Source organism: Polypterus senegalus, chromosome 11 (genome assembly GCF_016835505.1).
Source record: "Polypterus senegalus isolate Bchr_013 chromosome 11, ASM1683550v1, whole genome shotgun sequence".
In the NCBI taxonomy this organism is placed as follows: domain Eukaryota; kingdom Metazoa; phylum Chordata; class Cladistia; order Polypteriformes; family Polypteridae; genus Polypterus; species Polypterus senegalus.
In genome coordinates this window covers 67342714-67363033 of record NC_053164.1, presented here as the reverse complement: position 1 = coordinate 67363033, position 20320 = coordinate 67342714, and the positions used below count along the sequence as shown (strand labels likewise).

Sequence of the window (20320 nt, the reverse complement as noted above, 5' to 3'; positions counted from 1 at the left end):
TTCATTGTTCTTCTAAATTGCTTCATTTCCTTCCTTAAATGGCACCCAAACAGAAATGAAATGTGAAGTGAGGGAGCCAACAGAAGACCAACTAAGTCAGGGCCTCAAACTCCAACCAGCTGCTTAATGAAAAGCCAATTCTTATCGTTAATTAAACCCGTTCTTTAATTCCATGGCTTGTTGCTGCTCTTGTGGTGCATTAGCAGACATTTCTGAAATTGTTGATTTTCTCTTTCTAAGAGCACTGTTCAAATGTTTTGGGGACCTGAACAAATCGACATTCCTGAGACCTTCACCTTTCTTTATTTTCAAATATTGTATGATGGACACCAGTTGTTTTGGCTCATTTTGTATCTCATTATTGTTTGCCTGCTAATTAAGGAAAAGGAAACAATGAAGAGGTCTGAGTCTTCAGGAGCAAGTCAAATAAAATGAATTCAAAAGAAGTTAATTAGCAGCAAAAACAGGTCACTCATTAAGTAAAGGGCTAGAATGAAAACCTGCAGCCATGGTGGTCCTCCAAGACTGGACTTGGCGACCCCTGCTTTAGACAGTAATACAGTTTTTATAGCTTTGGACTATAGAAGGAAGCATAGTGCCACCCCATCTTTATAAATGCACAGCTGCATAATTAGCTGTTTGCTATTCTTAAGCCCTTGTTGCCTAACTTTATTTACAATTATATAAAAAGAAATATGTATTTTTGCTGTCAAGCAGATGCTAAATTAATTAATTAATTTGTTGCCAAAATCCACATGCACGGCCACACCAACACTTCGCTTCCATCAGGTGGATTTAGTTTCCACTACGACTACTAGATGGCGTGACCAGTACTTCCAATATGATCCTTGGTACATACTGAATACGTATCGATTGGCATTGGCGGGATACATATGAAAACCCTTCACTGGCTGCGGTTAGATTCAGAATCGATTTTAAGATTCTCCTCCTAACCTATAAGGCATTAAACGGTCTAGCCCCGCCTATTTGAGTGTCTTGCTCCATTGTCACAATCCCCCTCGTGTTCTTAGATCCACAGATCAGCTGCTCCTAACCGTTCCCAAGGCACGTTTTAAAGCTCGTGGTGAAAGGGCTTTCTCCGTCTGTGCACCCAGGCTCTGGAACTCCCTGCCCTTAGTGGTTAGGCAAGCCGTTTCAGTCGCCACATTCAAATCTCGCCTAAAACGCACTTCTTCACATTGGCTTTTAATTCTTAACCTGTTTCATTTTCCACTTGTCTTTTGCTATTTTCTCTATTTTATTTGGTCCCTTGACCTGTTTTTAGTATCTCTGTTTTAATTCTCTCTTAATGTTTATTTTAATATTTTGCTTTTAGTCCTGCTTGTTGTAACTGTACAGCGCTTTGGTCAGTTGTAATGCTGTGTTTTTAAGCTCAACAAATAAATATGGTATGGTATGGTATGGTATGCCACCTTGGCTGCATTCAGGCTGGAAGCAGATTGTAGCGATTTTGCGACAATCGCCTACAAGGGGTTAAGAGCATATTCTTTTGTATATTTATTATATATATATGTTTAATCTGTCAAAACCTTGCGCAAGGCCAAAACTTGTGTAGACATAATTGAGCACAAGGCAGAAGATGACCATAGACAAGATGTCAGTCCCTTTGCATCAGACTCACTTATATCGGGCCAATTTAGTAGTCAATTAATCAATGGCTGAGATATGAAAAATACATGGAGTGACCAGAGTGAGAACTTGTAAAGGAAAGATCTTACTAAATTGCACTCACTTACAATACTGTAGCCTTCTGTTCAGGGACGATTCCTGCTTTGTGCCTCATGTTGCAGGGTTCTGCTGCAGCCCCTTTTCAGCACCTATTTGAATTAAACAGGGTTGGAAATGTTATGCTTAGAGAAGGTATACAGTAAAAGACTGCAGGACAGCAATGAACACTGCACGGTCTATGTGACACAGGATTAAAAAAGTACTTGACATATATTAAGGCAGTTGTGGTGTACCTCTGTGCCTGTTGTCATTTTCTGCTGACTTTTGATACAAGGTATCACTACATTCCACACACCAGCAGCATGCACAGAAATGCCTTTGTGTCATTTTTGCCAATGACACTTCAAGTATACACCTCACCTGACATAACCTACTCAAAGCTACCCTAACCTCAAGTAACCTACCTTAACATTAGCATAATACATACAGTACATAAATTAATAAAATTATTGAAATACAGTAATAATGATACATTAATAGCAATATTAATATTGTAATATGATCGATTACGATGGTGTTACAATGCTATTCGATTTCATTTATTATATCTCTATGGAAGCTCCATTGTTAAAGTGTGACATCATTAGCTGAGACATTGTTAACCGTACTGAGAAATGCAGAAACTATTCAAAACTCCGATGCTCCCTTAAAATGTACAACTGTCTACTCCATATGTTAGGAGTTCAGTATTGCCATGTTTGTTCATTGAAATCACAAGAGGATCACATATATAGTTTTAAATGAATTCATTGGGTGAAAATATTTTTTTTATTTAAATTAATGATTAATTTTGATTACATGAAGCAACACCCAAATGTAAAGCATATAAAAAGAATGTACAGCTAAACTGCCCTGTTCTAGGAATTAAAAAATCACACCTCCCCACCCCCAGTATTATCAAAGGAATTATATTTCTTGCTATGGAACAAATTAATGATGTAGACAATCAAAACAAATTATTATTTCCCTCATTTCAAGACTTCTGAAAATTGTGCGTTATTCGAAAAACAAAAGAATAGCAGCTGTCCATGATCGGAAGTCGGAGAATAATTTTTGTTGAACTTTTAATGAGTAACAGAGAACAGTAAGACATTGAAATAGCGTTACATGTATTGAAAGGAAGAACTGAGCATGGATTCAGTAGAACATCTAATTAGGAAAGACCCTTAGCTGTAATGGGGAATAATTATCACTTTTATATGTGCCTTACTATGCTGGGTCTTAATGAGATGAAGGAGCAAACATTTGTGTTCCTCGAAATAAGTCACTGCCCCAACAGTTGTATCTTCAGAGACCACTTGACAGTACCCTTTCTTTTAGAAAAAAAAGACTACAAATGTGCTGTGAAATGGGTTAGAAGTAATTTATGATAAAATCACTTCCTATTATTAACTACCTCGGATATTTACATTTAATTTAACATCTGTAAGAACAACTACCCATAGTGGAGGTGTTCCAAATACTTCAGGATTTTGCTCACAAGTGATGTAAAAAGGTAATGTGAGATCAGCAAGTGGACTGAAGCAGCAGCTGCTGTTCTGCAGGAGCTGTACCGGTCTATTGTAGTCATGACTTGTGGGTAATGATCAAAAGATTGAGATCACAAGTAAAAGTTACAGAAATGAGGTTTCTTCACAGAGTGCATGGTGACACTCTGTGATAGGGTGAGAAGGTCAGTGTTTCAGGAGAGCCTCAGAGTAGAGTTGCTGCTCCTCCAGATCGTGAATAGTCAGTTGGACATGTCATAAGGATGTCCCCAGATGGCTCCCACTAGACCTTCTCTGGGTGTGCCCCACTCGGTGAAAACCCTGTGGCAAATCCACGACACACTAGAAGGATTATATATATCTCTTGGCTGGCTTAGGAATTTCTGAGAATTCCCCAGAAAGAAACGGAATCTGTAGTTGGGGACAGGGAAGTCTGGGCTGACTTGCTAGGCCTGCTGTGCTGTTGAGAAGACGAGATGAGATGATGAGACAATAAATGTCAGAACATCTGCCCATTTTCTGTACTTCTTTACTTTATTCAAAACTATGGTAGAGCAACACTCAGATATCTGTAATCCTAACAAAAGTAAATTTATTTCATGTCAGAAGAAATGAGATAACTAATTAAATATGACTTGAACGAAAGGGAAGAATCGGGTATACTTGATAAATTGGCTGTAACAGAAAATAGTGGACACTGTGGTTCCAAATTTAAGAGCCCCAGGTTTAGAGGTCATCAGGGTACTTTTATTTTCATCATATTTGGGGAAATGTTAGTATCGTTGTCACATCATCTCCGATGCTGTTATAGCTACCCTCTAATGGACATAGGGTGCAGAAAATTTATAAATGGAGTAATTTATTCATTCATTGCTTATCATTATTAATAATCAGTAACAAAAGATTAATTACTTCATGTTTGTTTTTATAGGGTCACCCAGGTAAAGAGGGACCAACTGGAACCAAAGGAAACCAGGTAAATATGTGCATAAACAGCGCCTTTGTTTTAATTTTGTAATATTTTGCTCAAAAAGGACACATCTTTGCAGAAACCAGCATGGTAATCTTTTAATATGTCATGAAGATGGTTGTTCAGTACTGTAACTTGTGCATATTCACCAGAATTTAGGACATGAAATCATCTGAATAATTTTGATGAGCACAAGCCATTCAGATCAACAGTAGCTTGTCGATTTCATTAACCAAATTTCTCCACAATAATATCACGTCAACTTTTGAAGGTCACTAAAATCCTATCTTCCACATTTGTTATTAACTTATTCCATATGTCTGAGGCTGTCCCCATAAAAAAAACATTCATGTGAAAATGATCTTTGTGTTCCATTGCTGTTGTTGAAGACCTCAACCTTAAATTAATGACCAGAACTGTAGTGCATTATTGTATTTGAGTTCTGAGTTTTCATGTGATGTTATCATTACTTTAATGTTGAGTTTAATTATGAGAATTTAGCGTTAATTTCAAATTTTCAATTCTGCTGTCATGATAAAGTCATACAAAGCAAAAATAGCTCTATTATCTTCCAGTAAGAGCAGAGCGCAGATAAACATGACTGTTTCATGTGTCTTCTACAAAAGTCTCTGCTAGGACATGTAGTTAATGAATGGTTTTAGCTTCATGTCCCTTACCTTCTGGAACTCTCAACTAAGTTCCTTCTGTGAAAGTTAGCTACATACTTGCATATTTACAGATGCATAATAGTAAATGTATGTGTTTTAAAAGAAAGAAAAAACATTTCAAGTTTTTTATTACATTTTATATCATTTACAAAGGGAGTGTAGTCACAGCTGAAATATTTACAGATACAGTGCACACTGGGAGTTGTCGCTGTTAGCATCTAGAGCAGCATTTGTTCTTGATTCACATGGCCATGTTCTTTAATACACTGATATTGTCTTGAAACAATTTTGTTTCTGACTTTTCATGAAATGTCTAGCACTTTATTCTTTGATAAAAATGTCACCTTTCCAGACCTTGGCATGTCTACAACTGAGGAACTTTTCTTAATCTTGTCAGTGTCTCTAGTTTTTTATATTAACATATGCAAGATATGAGTACAGCCTCTTCTTTGCACTCAAATCAATGAGGTGGAACATGTCATTAAAACAACTTCGCCATTTCTTCTTAAATTATGTTTAAAGATTGCTTAAAAGGTTATGTTAAAATTTTATTTTTAGCATTTAGAATTAGTGTTATGAGCTTATATTATGTGACACCGATCTTTATTCTTTAATTCATAAATTTTTCCAAGCATGGCTTTTTCACTGATGGCTTGTTTCCACATGTGTAATTTACAGGCAATCTGGATATTTGTAATTGTATTGATTGAAATGCTTTGACTGAAAATTTGCCTACACGCCTCACTAATGTACAACAATTTCAAGCTAATCTTACTGAATACCCTGATATGTTGAGGTTGATTTGCTAGTTTGTATTTTTAGAGTTTTATCTCTTTCTATAATAAATGTTGTTCCTTGTTGTGGTTCACAGGGCCCAAATGGTCCTCAGGGTCCCATTGGTTATCCCGGACCTCGTGGTGTAAAGGTGAGTACAAATTTTTAAAAAAAGTGTATAATTTTTTTTTTTTAAAAAAAGCTAATAATTTGGTGAGTAGCTAAAATGTTGAAGATATGTTGTCTTTAAATCTGGAATTCTCAAAATGAATGCATCTTCGAATACAACACACTTGGAAAGTGGAATACGTTTAGGTATCCAGAAGATTTTTCATACATCCTGTCAGACTGAATATAAATAAATTTCATATATACTGTAAATATATAAAAATCCTATAAACATTTAATTGAGTCTCTCTTAGCCTTTTACATTATGTTTGTCCCTTACTATGAAGTGCAGTGTCTAAAATATTTATTCAGTACCATAATTTTTCCTAAATTTTTACAATTATGCTTACCCTATTACTAATATTATATTCAGTACATACAATGACAACACCACACATTGTAGTGATGCTAAACAGAATAGTTAAAATACATTTTTCTCTTTAAAACATCTTAAGATTGAAGCCTTCTTACTGTGTATACAAGCACTCGGTGATTTGTGCTTGCCAAGCTACATTCCAGCTGAACTAATAAAATACAAATTATTTTACTACAAAAATGGTATAGCCTATCATATTCGCCCTCCAGTTCATAGTAAGACCATTTTTTTTACCTTTTCCTGGTAACCAATAACAATTCTGGATAATAACAACAAGATTATAAATTAATATTAAACTTGTGGTCAAATTGTCAGATGGTACATTTCCAGCTTTCAACAGCAAATCAAATGAGTGTCAATAGTACAGCAGACATCCCCTGTGGAAACACTTGTGACATTTTGAGTGTTTGCATACATTGAGCAGTAAATAAAAATAGTACAGCTAGGAAAAAGAAATACAACTCAATTTCCACACAAACAAAATCAACCTGCAAAACTTTTGTAATTTGAAGAAAAAACAGAATGCTGTGTTGGATAGTTCTGTATTAGTTACCCCATTTATTAACTGCAGTGGTTACTGGTTTACATTAAATAAGACCACTGTATAGTGGAATATTATAACATTTACTGCATGGTCCAGGGTTGTTGAAATTGTACATGGTCAGCTTTATTTCTTATCATGTACATCCAACTTCAGCTCATGCAGTTTTCGCATGCTGCTTAATGGTCTTTTGAAGTTGTTCTACATTTTAAACAAAAACATCTCACTTGTTAGAAATGATTTGCAACAACCCTATTTGAATTGAGAGGCTCATCTAAGTTGATGACAAATAAAACAACTCACTCACTGAATACTCAAAGCACCAATTATGGAAATACAATATTCAAAGACAGGTGGATTACGCCATCAGAATTTACTTAAAGTTACAGGACACAGAAGTTTCTTTTACATGTGATACTTAATTACCTTTTAATAAGATACATTTGTTTAAACATTTCACATGACATTCTTCATATTTTCAGTGTATGTTAAAATGCAATTATAAAGGTTAGTCCTCAGACATTATTAACATTTGGAAACGGCTCATCAAACTGCATACCATTTTTTATGCGTTGAGACTTTCCTTATTTTTGATTGGATGTGAGCTTTCAGTTCCCAATTGATATGAGGATATCTTAAAACTGTTTCATATGTCAGATACAGCCTGAAAAAATTACTGTTTCCTTTTATCTTATCAAATGTTTATTGAAGTACAAGAGCCAACATTTTAAACAGAAACATATGTTGTTTTAATAGGTATTAAAATAATAACCCCTAAGACCAATCTGTTTGTATTCTTATTCTTATCTTCTTCTTTCGGCTGCTCCCGTTAGGGGTTGCCACAGTGGATCATCTTCCTCCATATCTTCCTGTCCTCTGTATTTTGTTCTGTTACACCCATCACCTGCATGTCCTCTCTCACCACATCCATAAACCTCCTCTTAGGCCTTCCTCTTTTCCTCTTCCCTGGCCGCTCTATCCTTAGCATCCTTCTCCCAATATACCCAGCACATCTCCTCTGCACATGTCCAAACCAACACAATCTCGCCTCTCTGACTTTGTCTCCCAACCATCCAACTTAAGCTGACCCTCTAATGTACTCATTTCTAATCCTATCCATCCTCGTGACACCCAATGCAAATCTTAGCATCTTTAATTCTGCTACCTTCAGCTCTGTCTCCTGCTTTCTGGTCAGTGCCACTGTCTCCAACCCATATAACATAGCTGATCTTACTACCGTCCTGTAGACCTTCCCTTTCACTCTTGCTGATAACCATCTGTCACAAATTACTCCTGACACTTTTCTCCACCCATTCCACACTGCCTGCACTCTCTTTTTTTTACCTCTCTTCCACAGTGCCCATTACTCTTTACTGTTGATTCCAAGTATTTAAGCTCATCCACCTTCGCCAGCTCTACTCCCTGCATCTTCACCATTCCACTGACCTCCCTCTCATTTACAGACATGTATTCTGTCTTGTTCCTACTGACCTTCATTCCTCTCCTCTCTAGAGCATATCTCCACCTCTCCAAGGTCTACTCAACCTGCTCTCTACTATCGCTACAGATTATAATGTCATCCGAAAACATCATAGCCCACAGGGACTCCTGTCTAATCTCGTCTGTCAACTTGTCCATCACCATTGCAAATTAGAAAGGAATCAGAGCCAATCTCTGATGTAATTCCACCTCCACGCTGAATGCATCTGTCGCTTCTACCGCAGACCTCACCACAGTCACACTTCCCTCATACATATCCTGTACCACTCTTATGTACTTCTCTGCCACTGTTGTAGTCTTATTCTTATACAAAGTTAATATTAAGCCATAACTATGAATCAGTTTTTTCAGAACCTATTTTATAAGTGAATGCTTCTCTCGTGTATATTTTTTCATTGTATTTTAATAAACATATATATATATATATGAGCATATTATATTACAATGTCTAATTTTTATATATGCAGTTCAAGTCCAGGTGGCACAGATGCATATATTTGCAGCTGCTGTAACTTTAATTTTCAGTGTCCTTCTGTTCTGAAATGATCGAGTTTTTCTTTTCTCTAGGGTGCAGAAGGTATCCGTGGTCTAAAAGGACACAAGGGTGAGAAGGTAAGAGCCTCTTCAGAATGCTGACGGAATGATAACAATGTACTTTAAAATGTACTGCAGTATGCTATAAATGTTTAGCTCAAGTAGAGAAAAGGTGTTATTTTCATATAATTAGTTAGTTTTATATCAATTATATTTCACATGCACTTATTTTCTTAAAGAAAGAAGCTTGTGGTATATTGAGTTTGGAATTTTCATTACACAGCTGAAAATGTTTTCTAAATGATATCATTATTTCTTTGTAGGGTGAAGATGGTTTCCCTGGAATTAAGGGAGACTTTGGAGTGAAGGGTGACAAAGTAAGTGGAAAATATTTAGTCATATGGTATTCCAAATCCTTATTACTCTGATTAAAAAGAATACAGAAATGATTTGTTAATTGTGTTTTTTAACAAGAAACCATATTGTTTATTGGACATAAACCAGCCTTGTTTTAAGCAGGTCCAGTGTGACTGTTTCAACTACATAATTATTTAAAGTGACAATCACTCTTTCTCTTCACCTTTTAATACTCTTAAATAATTAAATATGTTTTATTTATTTATTCATAATAGGTGTACCATACTTTGCCTTAATAAGCTTTAATGATTAAATAAAAGATTTTAGATTGTGTCACTTAACTGCTTTGACATTGATCCCTGCATTTCATTAAAGCTTCTACTCAGTAATAAAATCACATACCAAAACAACAAAAAAAAAAGATTAAAGTAATACTGGTCATTAGACAACAAAAACAAAGAAAATGGTAACACATTTCATGTTGCAACACACCTCATGATGGCTTCAATAAATCATAGAGCACAAAGAGAGCTCACCACTCACAGAAAAAAGTCCAAAAGAGTCAGTGACATAAAGTGAAGTAAAACGCACCACCAGAGGAAGCAGGAAAGGTTGTCAGCTACATGTACTCGAGCACTCAACTTTTTTAGTGAAACAGTCAGAATGGCAATTGATATGGAAGGTGTCAGCACTCAGTGTGTACTGTATATGCATAAGGAAGCGTGTCCATAAAGGAAATGGTCAAACTGAAAAGCAAAACACATTATTTTAAAACTTGCTTTAGGTACTTTGCCTTCAACCTCATCAAGACCAGTTAAAAATTAAAATTTATATCTGCTTATTTTTGTTGTACATGTAGTCTCTAGCAAGAATTAATAATGGTATAAAACAATAATACTGAATTAAGATTACAATGATAGATCACAGTAATTGCCCTACACAACATATAAAAATTATTGCTAGTATATAAACTGATTTTAGTCATTGGAAACAGCATTTTTTGCTTTAATTTTCAGAGTTTGAGGAAACAACTATTTTCACACTTTAAATAATAATAATAATAATAATAATAATAATAATTTTAAATAGTTAAATTGTGTATTTTCTCAAAGCCTTTCACAGCAGTAACTGGTGCAAGGTGGGATATCTCCAGTGTATCATAGGATATGTACACAGAGGCTCACTTGGTCTTGCCTGCATGCACACAATTTGGCTTCGCCAATTAGTCCTCATTTATTGACAATAATAATAATAATAATAATAATAATAATAATAATAATAATAATAATAATAATAATAATAATCTTTATGATCAAAATTAAAAAAAAAAACATATTGCAATATTATGACAGAGGAAATGTTATATAGTGTTGAAAAGAAGAGGCACTATAATAGTGACCCTCTTTTCCAGAGTAATGGCAAGGAGGCAAAATTATAGTTAACATTAATTACTTATTGAATATGGCAGAGAGGAACAAAAGAAGAACAAGAATCATCAAGTAGACAAAAGTAAAGTGTCAGAACCTGCCATTTCAGTGGGCCTGATTTAACAGGTTTGTACCTTATCAACCAAATATGGTGAACAGCCCACTCGCTCACATTAAAGTACTCCAAATCTCTTATTTATTTTAGTTCTCATCACAGCTGGTTTAACCTGATCTCATTTCACTTGAAAGCTTTGTTCCAACTGAACCTATTAATTTAGATATAGTAGACTAGGAGGATTGAGGCAGTTTTTCATGTCATTCCATGTTTAGGCAAACTCTAGAATTACTTTCATGGTCAACATTTTTGAAATAAGCACATCAGACCAGAGCTCTCTCTCTGCCAGCCCCCGGTGTTCCTGTACTACTAAACTATGAATTGCCTACAGAGTGCCATGAAGGCAGAGAGGTCGTCCTACTCATGCCTGACCAGTTAAGCCCAGTTAACACTGTCCTAGTCTGGAAACACGTGCTGCACACTGTTGACCATAAGTTCTTTGAATCTTCTTCCAGCTTTCCATGACTCTATTCTCCATCTGTTTCTCTTTATCTCTAAGAAGGATCTTTCCAGAGTCTCGTGGAAGCAATACAAGTTGCATTACACCTTCTAGCAGTGGGGTGGTCCTTTCAGAGCAGTCATTAGGCTTCTCTTTCTTCACTGACATGACTATAAATATTGTCGTTTTAAGTGTAGTCTCTGTCTCCTAGACCCTTGACCCTTCCCTGGGCCACTATGACTTCTTTCAATTCCCTAGTTCATCATGTTGTTGATGCTTGTCAATGAAAAATTATTAGTGTTATTGTAAGTTAGTCATATTTCACCAAAGTGAAAAAACTGATTTTCAGTTATATTAATTGAATATCTGAGAAAATAAATGGAAAATTCAAGTTTTCATTTTACATTATCTAATAACATATATATCTTTTGGCCATTACTGTAAAAGTTCCATCTTGTGGTGTCTCTTTATTGCTGAAAATAACAATAAAAAAATTATTTTATTTATCCTCAGCCGAATGTATGTATTGTTTTCTTTGTATTATTAAGGTTTATACATTGAAAACAACCACATATTATGTTCCTAACATTTAATATGTTCTCCTTATGGTCAGGGAGAGTTGGGAGTTTCAGGCCCTAGAGGTGAAGACGGTCCTGAAGGTCCAAAAGGAAGAGTTGGGGCTCCTGGTGAAATTGGCCCAATTGGAGTTGTTGGTGAGAAGGTGAGGAGGTATTGAAAACAGAATGTGCATGAAGTTAAGACAACAAAATTTGAATTAACAAAGTTCAAAATTCAAACACTTGGATATAAAATCAGCCTGTATAGAAAAATTGAATGATGCTTAAAAAGTGTTTCTTGCTTTCTGAATCTATATTTTGTTATATATATATTTTTAGCAAAAAATGCGGATTTATATTTAAAAAATGATTTTACAATTATGTAGTCAAAACATTTTAACTTAAATGCAAAATGTAAAGGAAAACCTAAACAGCACGAGTAGAACATGCAGCTCAACACAGACAGGCACTGGAAGTGGTGTCCAGGAGGCATCACCATGCCACCCATGCTTTAATATATACATTTAAAAGCAAACAATGTTTAATACATTCATTGGTAAAGTATCCACTCTTTAATGGAGGATCGCAGGAATCGTGGGTAGAGGGGTCCTTCCATCAGATTGGCTGGCCCAGCGCTGTTTCAGTTGTGGAATGGCCAAATGGGGGAGGCAGCTTGATGGCTGAGGTCTCCAGGACTCTAAACAAATCCAAATCATATTATGTGATATCATCTACTGTTAAATTCTGCTCTGTACTTGTAAAATTTTTATTTTTTATACTGTATTGAGGATTTGTTCTGTTCTGTGTATTATATTGTATTGACACCCACTGCATACCCAGCCTACCTGGAAAGTTCTCTTTTGGAACTGCCTTTCCCAAAGTTTCTTCCATTTTTTTCCCTACAAGGTTTTTTTGGGAGTTTTTCCTTGTCTTCTTAGAGAGTCAAGGTTGGGGGGCTGTCAAGAGGCAGGGCTTGTTAAAGCCCATTGTGGCACTTCTTGTGTGATTTTGGGCTAAACAAAAATAAATTGTATTGTAAATTGTATTGTAATGTCAAACTAGTGCTCATATCAATAACATTTACATACTATGAGAAATTAAATATAAACAAAATATTTATGGCCTTAAATGTATTTCTAAAATCTAATATCTGAATTTGAAGTTTTATATTTTTGCAGTATGTTGTCATTCTTTTCTTAAATGGACACTCTGAGCAAAAATATATTTTTTTGTATGATTCTTCCCAATGTACTTTGTAGTGGTGGTCAAGAAAAAAAAATAATCTCATGTTTTCATGCAGAATGGAAAGAAAACATTTTATGATATAATAGAAACCAATAGTGACCAGTACTTTACAATGACAAACAATATGAAAAACTTCCAAGGAAAAAAAACAAAAAAAGTCTCACATTGCTCATGTCAATCTACATGTCAGTTATCCAGTTCTATATACAAAACATGAAAAACTCATATTTTTTTCCTAAAATATTGTTAAACAGTTACTTCCAGAATTATCAGTGTATATTATAAACAGAAAACCTAAATTCTTCATGGGATTGACTTTTTGAATTAACAACTCCGCTTTCCCCTTCATTCATTGTTGAAAGGTCCTGTCCACAGTTCAAAAAGGAAATGGCACGATTTTAGTTTACTTTTAATTTTATCTGACATTATAACTGGCTGACAACCACATGAAAGTTAAGCTTAATAATTAACTTAAACCACACCATTTTAAGAACATATATGCTCCTTTTTCCCCTGTTTGGTTCCATATACAGTATCTGTTTGTAAAAACATAATTATTGAAGATTTTTAACTTTGACTCTACAGTTGTTGTTTATTGTGTAATTTCTTTACGCATACCGAGCAATAACAATGCTATACATATATAATGTACAATTCTTATTTTTTTTTGCTTTTTTTCCTTAGGGAAAACTTGGAGTTCCAGGACTACCTGGGTATCCAGGCAGACAAGGACCAAAGGTGAGACATTCATTTTTTGGCCAAGGCCTCTTTATTTATAAACTAGTTTCATTAATTAATTTCATATTTTTACTTTGTGTTTTCATAGGGTTCATTAGGTTTCCCTGGATTCCCTGGCACTAACGGAGAAAAAGGTGCTCGGGTAAGATATGTTTTGCTATAAATGTTGCTAAGTCTTCTCTCAATGTTTCACATTGTACATTTTCTGTTCATGTTTAGCTGTAATAAGAAGACTGAATGCACTGAGATACTGACAGATAGCCTTAAAAACAACACACTACAAAGTATCAGTGTGATGTCTTCTCAGATAATGAAGATGAACTTCTCCCCCACCATGATATAACATTCTCAATTGTTCTAAACTGAAACAGAAAAGTTTAATTTCAAACCCTAATAAATCCCATATTAGAATTTTTAGAACTATTGGTTCAGAAATTTTAAAGAAGAGTAGTCTCATGCTTTACTGAAATCATATTTTACAAAAACGCAACCAATCTTAAGGTTCTGCAGGTTAACATATACTGAATATATATTTAATTTCAGAATACAATCAACTCAATTTACCTTTTAGTACAATTTATTATAATTACACTTAGCCAAGTGGCACCTTTCAAACATCCATCACGACAGTGAGAGGTTTTACTGTTACAGATGTCAGCCAAGAGTGGTATTTGCTTTTGTTGAGGGTTTTAATTATTTATTATTAATTCTTATATGAGATGTTGTTTAGTACAAGCCACTATTCAGAACTCAATTCATTATTAAATGTATATGCTTTCTATTATGAAATGCATACACTGTATAATGAAATGCATATACTAGATACTGAGATTATATCTCATAAATTGTATACAAAATAGCAAACACCACATAGTGAAGCACATACACGGTATACTTGCAGTGTCCATTTTAGGACATTTGTCATTTTTCATCTCTCCCATCATCAAATATAAACAATACTCCATTTCATGTATCATTTTTCACTAGTTTCTCTGCATTTCCTGAAAATGATTAATCTTAAGAGATTAACAAAGAACTTTAAAATGTACTTTCATAACATACTGTATGTGCTACTTTTTCATGTGTTTGCAAGTGAGTATGAAATACTCAAGATGGTTGAAAACCAGTCAACTGATAATACTTTCATTATATGTTGGTTTTGGTCATCCAATGGAATTAAATAAAAGTTTAAAAATTAAGTAAAAATTATAATTTAATAACCAGTTATGAAAAAGTGTATAAATAAGCATAAAATTAGTTATTGTTTCTAAGGTGAACACAAAAACCATAAAAGTAGACCACACTTTTTGGTAACACTTTATAATAACTGCAAACTATGAGGCATTATTAAGCATGACTAAATACTTTGTTCATCATTTAGAAAGCATCGCTTCCACATTAATTGGCATTTACAACCACTTTATAAATGCGGAATAACTGCACACTATGAAAAAGTGGTTGGTAATGCCAATTAATGTGGAAGCGATGCTTTCTAAATGATGAACAAAGTATTTAGTCATGCTTAATAATGCCTCATAGTTTGCAGTTATTATAAAGTGTTACCCACTCTAAAGAAGAACTAACTTTTCTAGATGACAAACTTGGTGTTGTTGCTTACTAAGGCACATGGTAGATTTTCAAAAGGCAACAAGTAACAACAGTGGGACAGAGACAGCAATGAGATTAAGGGCCTGCGCCTCACAGCCTAACATTACTCTCTTTTCAGACACGTAGAACCCATTGAGGCAATTTGTAAATCATTTTTATATATGTTTACATTATAGATTATGTTTTTTTACCCAGTTCTTAAAAAAAGATGAGTAAATAATTTCCATCAAATTTAAAATGTTCACGCTCTTTAGGGCTGCACATGGTTGTTTATTTTTCAAATTTACAAAAAAAAATGTAAGTATAATGAAATGCCAACAAAGTCTTTTAATCAGAAACCAATGAGGAAAAAAAAATGATAGTGATGCCCACCACACCAGGCTACTGTGCACCCTCTGCTCTAAGACCAAGAAATCTGACATTTCCAACCTCCATCCCTTTTGATTCATGGGCTGAGCTTGCAATTATGTAAACTACTCAACAAATTCTATATAATCCTAATGCTGAAAATTGAATCATCCAGGGGTTATGAATGATTTAATCTGCTACTTTAGTTTTGATGGATTTGGGGTAACACTCATAAATTAACAATTTTAATGATGGAGTATAACATTATTTTAGATTTTTTTTTTGTAAATTGAACAATCCAATATATATATATAAGAAAATTGTAAAACTGTACATTGTCAGCATTCTCCATTGAATTAAGTCACAGCAAAAAGTAACTATTCTCAATTTTGTAAAAAAATGTATCTATATTTTGCTCTTCAATTGTAACTGTTGCTTTATTGCTTCACTTTAAAGATAATATTTTAATTAATTTTCTACTTAAATGATGATAAATTTCACTAAAGAAATCTAATTTGTGGTCTTTTCTGTGAATGATACTTAGGTATGTATTTTATGTTTTAACATATGCTATAATGCAAAGTCAAATATCATGGAGCATGTGTTTGGAAAACATGCTATTTGTAAATAAAAATCAAGCATACAAGAATACAAATGAGTGTATATTATAATTATAGTAGGTACTATGTAAGATACAAATACTGCAGAAAGGTATCTGTTTTCAATGAAATAGCACCACTATGATTTTGCTTGAAAGCTTTGTTTGTAAGACATAAATTCTTCCATCTCACCTCATTCGTTGTCTTTGTTTTCTTAGGGCTTGATTGGAAAATCAGGACCACGAGGTCAAAGAGGTCCCACGGTAAATACATCAATATACATTGTCATTTTTCTACTGATAAATATTTGCAGCGTAGTCCTACAGTGCATCATACAAAACAAAAAAAAAATGTTTGTTTATATACTGTACAGTGCAAATTAGAAATTATTTATAATTATTTTTCCAGGCTTTAGTTGGTTTTGCTGCTTTCTTCACTATATTATTTGCTGTTGTTCCATAAAATGAGAAGTTAAAAAAATGATGGATACAAAGTAATTAAAATTTTATTCTTAATAAATTAAGAATGGCACAAGGTGTAGTGGTAAGAAGTGCTGCCACAGATTTAGATGATGGTGTGATTACTGAAGAGATTAATGTACTGCTGATTGGAAGTGGACGCAGTTTGCTTGTCCTTCAGTGGAGATTTAGCAGACTAGAGATGACAGATATTTAGGAGTATTTTGTCTTAATCAAGTATGTGAGCTTTTCAAGGATGAAGGTGCTTGGTCAGTGGCAGACAGATACGGACAGAGACTTCTGGAGGGGCAGAATAAGAAAGCTTGACTAAAATGTAACACATGTCAAGTAACACTGCAGGGCAAAGCCAAGTGGTGCTGAAGAACCAAGAAAGCCACAGCAATCATTTACTAAAGCTTCACAATGTGACCTCAATGGAAAGGCAGGCTTCATGAATCACAGTATCAGTTTGATTCCACTTCTGGAGGAAGAAAAATGTAGAATGCCACTGCCAGCATTGTGTACAAGGATATACCTGCAGGCCATAAAGCATTCAATAATCTGCTGTTTGTAAACAGCATGACGGCACCTCTAGATGAGACAAAATATAACATGCTGCATTTGCCACAATACGAATATTCACCCTGGGTGAGAATGGATTTTTCATGTTGCAATTAGGGGACAGAAGCTACTGTATATTAGTGGTCTCTTAGGTTCACGATGAGATATGGAAGAGTTGCAGGTGGTATAGCCTATGAAGTTGGTGTGGAGGAGAGCAACATGAAGTAGTTGGTAGAGGTAGGAGCTGTACTCCTGCATAGTTCAATGAATGAGGGTACCTACAGGTTTTGTAATGGGTATTGAAAGGTGATGTCTTCTGAATACATGTTTCACTGTCCTGGATGTCGGTTTTTTGTCCTCTCAGATTTGTTATGTATATTTTGATTGGTTTAGAAATGCAGCATACCTGTAGCAAATGCTTTAAATAGTAGAGACATTTGGATGCTAGAATTACTGTTAGATTGCAATACATTTGGCCTTCTAGATTACCTTGAGATAGGGCTGAATGGTATTAGTATAGCATTAAAGCTGATAATGGGCATCGACTAAATGTCATATTTGTTAATGATTTTAATGATACCATTTTTTCAGAACATGTTTATCTATAAGTATTAAATGCTAAGGGTTGTGTCCGTATATCATGTGATTACTAGGGAATGACTTAGGCTGCAACCTTGATCTTAATGGGAAGCTTATGATGTGATATGTGCTAGTAAAGCAAAAACAGGGGAAGCTGCAGCTTCTGTGAAGTTATATGGGTTTGAGACGGTGAAATGGTAGAAAGAAAAAAAACAACATTGACACCTACTGAGTATGAAGCACATTGCTGAGGTCACTCTTAGGAAGAAGAACAAGAACAGCAGTGACATCTGCTGAGTGTCAAGTACAGGATACAGAATGCATGTGCAACAAAGACAGACAAATTCCTATGCAAACTGACCTGTGTACCTGTCCTCACACCAAAATGATCCTTATGATAGCAAAATACAAAGTTAGATAAGTGCGATGCTTACTGTGGGCCAGTATTTTTTCATACTGAAAACAAAAGAATGTGTGGCCAAATTGGAAATGTTCAGCTTCCTCTATATGAACCATCTACATTCATATATATATATATATATATATATATATATATATATATATATATATATATATATATATATATATATATATATATATATATATATGTATATATATATTAGCTGTCCCCCCCACTCCACCCCTGTAATAGTGAAACAGGACAAACTTTAGAAATCAATAAAAAAAAAAGTAATCATTTGTATTGAGAAGAATTTATATTGATAGCTTTCGTATCCAAGGGCCTCTTGATATACAATATTTTCAGTTTTGCTATCAGGGGCAAGAATGTAGCTGTGATCTTCTGCCAAAAATGTAAAAAGTTGGCAAGGTATCTCTGGCCAAGCGGAAGGTAGGTACGCAGCCTGTCTCTCAGATTTGCGCGAATAAATCAGTGCTGCAACCAAACTATAATACTTGACTTCACGATGACAGAAGTTGCAAAATCAACTGGAATATTCAAGCAAATTATAGAAAAAAACCCAATCTAAATCTGTTAAGTAGTTCTCTCATGAAAAGTAGACAGACAGACAGACAGACATTGGATTTTATATATACAAAGATATGGGTAGCAGTAATTACTCTTTAATTGAAAATGGGTTCTCACCAAAAACATCTTTAATACTGAGCTCCTTACCTTTAATTTAGAATATTCCCAACTACAAAACAAAAACACAAAGAAGCAACTTATTATGGTGACTGCAAAAGCACATTATCAGAAATGTAGTTTGTGTTTACTCCTTCATGATCAAAGGTCCATATAACTCTAATCATAAAAACAAATGTAGTAGAAGAAAATTGTAGCAGGTATTTTCTCCTTTTTCCCACCCATTTTCTAACTCACATAGCCAGGCCAAGATCATAGGGAACAGGTGGCTATTCTGGCAGCATCCTGTACAAAGCAGGAATCGGGGCAGTCAAGAACAAAATGGCACTTATTCATACTGGACCAATTTAGAGTGTGCAGTTAACCTAAAATAAAATAAAAAATAAAAAAAAGGGAAATGAGGAGAACCTATTGTTAATATTCTTTTATCATTGATTCAGTTCAGTTTTAGCTATAATTCTCTCTATAAAATGTTGATAAATGTAATATTTCTTCATCGACTCACTTGTTTTTGCTATTAGTATTGCCCTTGCTAGTTTTAGATTTGGAAATTTTAATTATAACAATATTTACAAGTTTTCTAAAATAACATATCTTTGGTGTGCCTAAAATAAATAAATAGAAGTAATATGAATGTATAACTAGGCCTTCTTTTACAAACAGTTTTTAATCCAACATGCTGTTCCTGCTTTTTGGGTTGACAGGGTCCTCGGGGCCAGAGGGGACCTAGGGGAGCAACAGGCAAGCCAGGAGCAAAGGTAAGGTGGATAGGTTTTTAGAAATGTTAAACAAGCTATTCAATGGAAAAAATAACAACAGTGTTAATATTCTTTGTTTTGTTTTTTTTTACAATAGGGGACATCTGGAAGTGATGGGCCTGCTGGTCCACCTGGAGAGAGGGTAAGTTCTGTATACCAAGAATTAGATTTAATTCACTAGTGTTCTAAAAATCATCTCAAATCATCTTGTAGCTTCTTCATGCCATTTCCTAATGTTCCACTAATTAAGAAAAGGCAGCAGTGGATTAGTGTAGTTATTCATCAAAGTGGGTTCTGCTTTTAATCAAATAACGCACAGGAAAAGCCCTAAGGCCACTTTCACACTTTGGCATTTCCCTGCATTATTTCTGCACCTGCATTATGCAAGTAATCCATAGCACAATACCATACCATACCATACCATATATTTTTAAAGCCAAGTTAACCCTGAGCAGGGCCATAGGGTGCTGGAACCTATCCCAGCAAAAATAGGTTGCAAGGCAATAACAATCCCCAGGAAAGGACACCAATCCATCACAGTGAACACACTCATACACACCACTGCACCACTATGCCACCCAGCACAACAGTTATTATCACTGAGAGGATGAACAAAATGTGACATGCTGCATATTATCTAAACAAAGACACACAGAAAT

General features: G+C 34.7%; 1 protein-coding gene across 6 annotated transcripts in view; it reads left to right on the top strand.

Annotated features, from left to right (window-relative positions):
• col11a2 (collagen, type XI, alpha 2) overlaps window positions 1-20320 on the top strand; it is a 164547-nt gene that overhangs the window by 94145 nt on the left and 50082 nt on the right. For all 6 annotated transcript variants that reach the window (XM_039768901.1, XM_039768899.1, XM_039768897.1 and 3 more), the window contains 10 exons: window positions 4168-4212; window positions 5746-5799; window positions 8801-8845; window positions 9091-9144; window positions 11719-11826; window positions 13592-13645; window positions 13734-13787; window positions 16419-16463; window positions 19608-19661; window positions 19759-19803. In XM_039768901.1, coding sequence (XP_039624835.1) covers window positions 4168-4212; window positions 5746-5799; window positions 8801-8845; window positions 9091-9144; window positions 11719-11826; window positions 13592-13645; window positions 13734-13787; window positions 16419-16463; window positions 19608-19661; window positions 19759-19803 — 558 coding nt within the window. The remainder of the gene's footprint in view (window positions 1-4167; window positions 4213-5745; window positions 5800-8800; window positions 8846-9090; window positions 9145-11718; window positions 11827-13591; window positions 13646-13733; window positions 13788-16418; window positions 16464-19607; window positions 19662-19758; window positions 19804-20320) is intronic.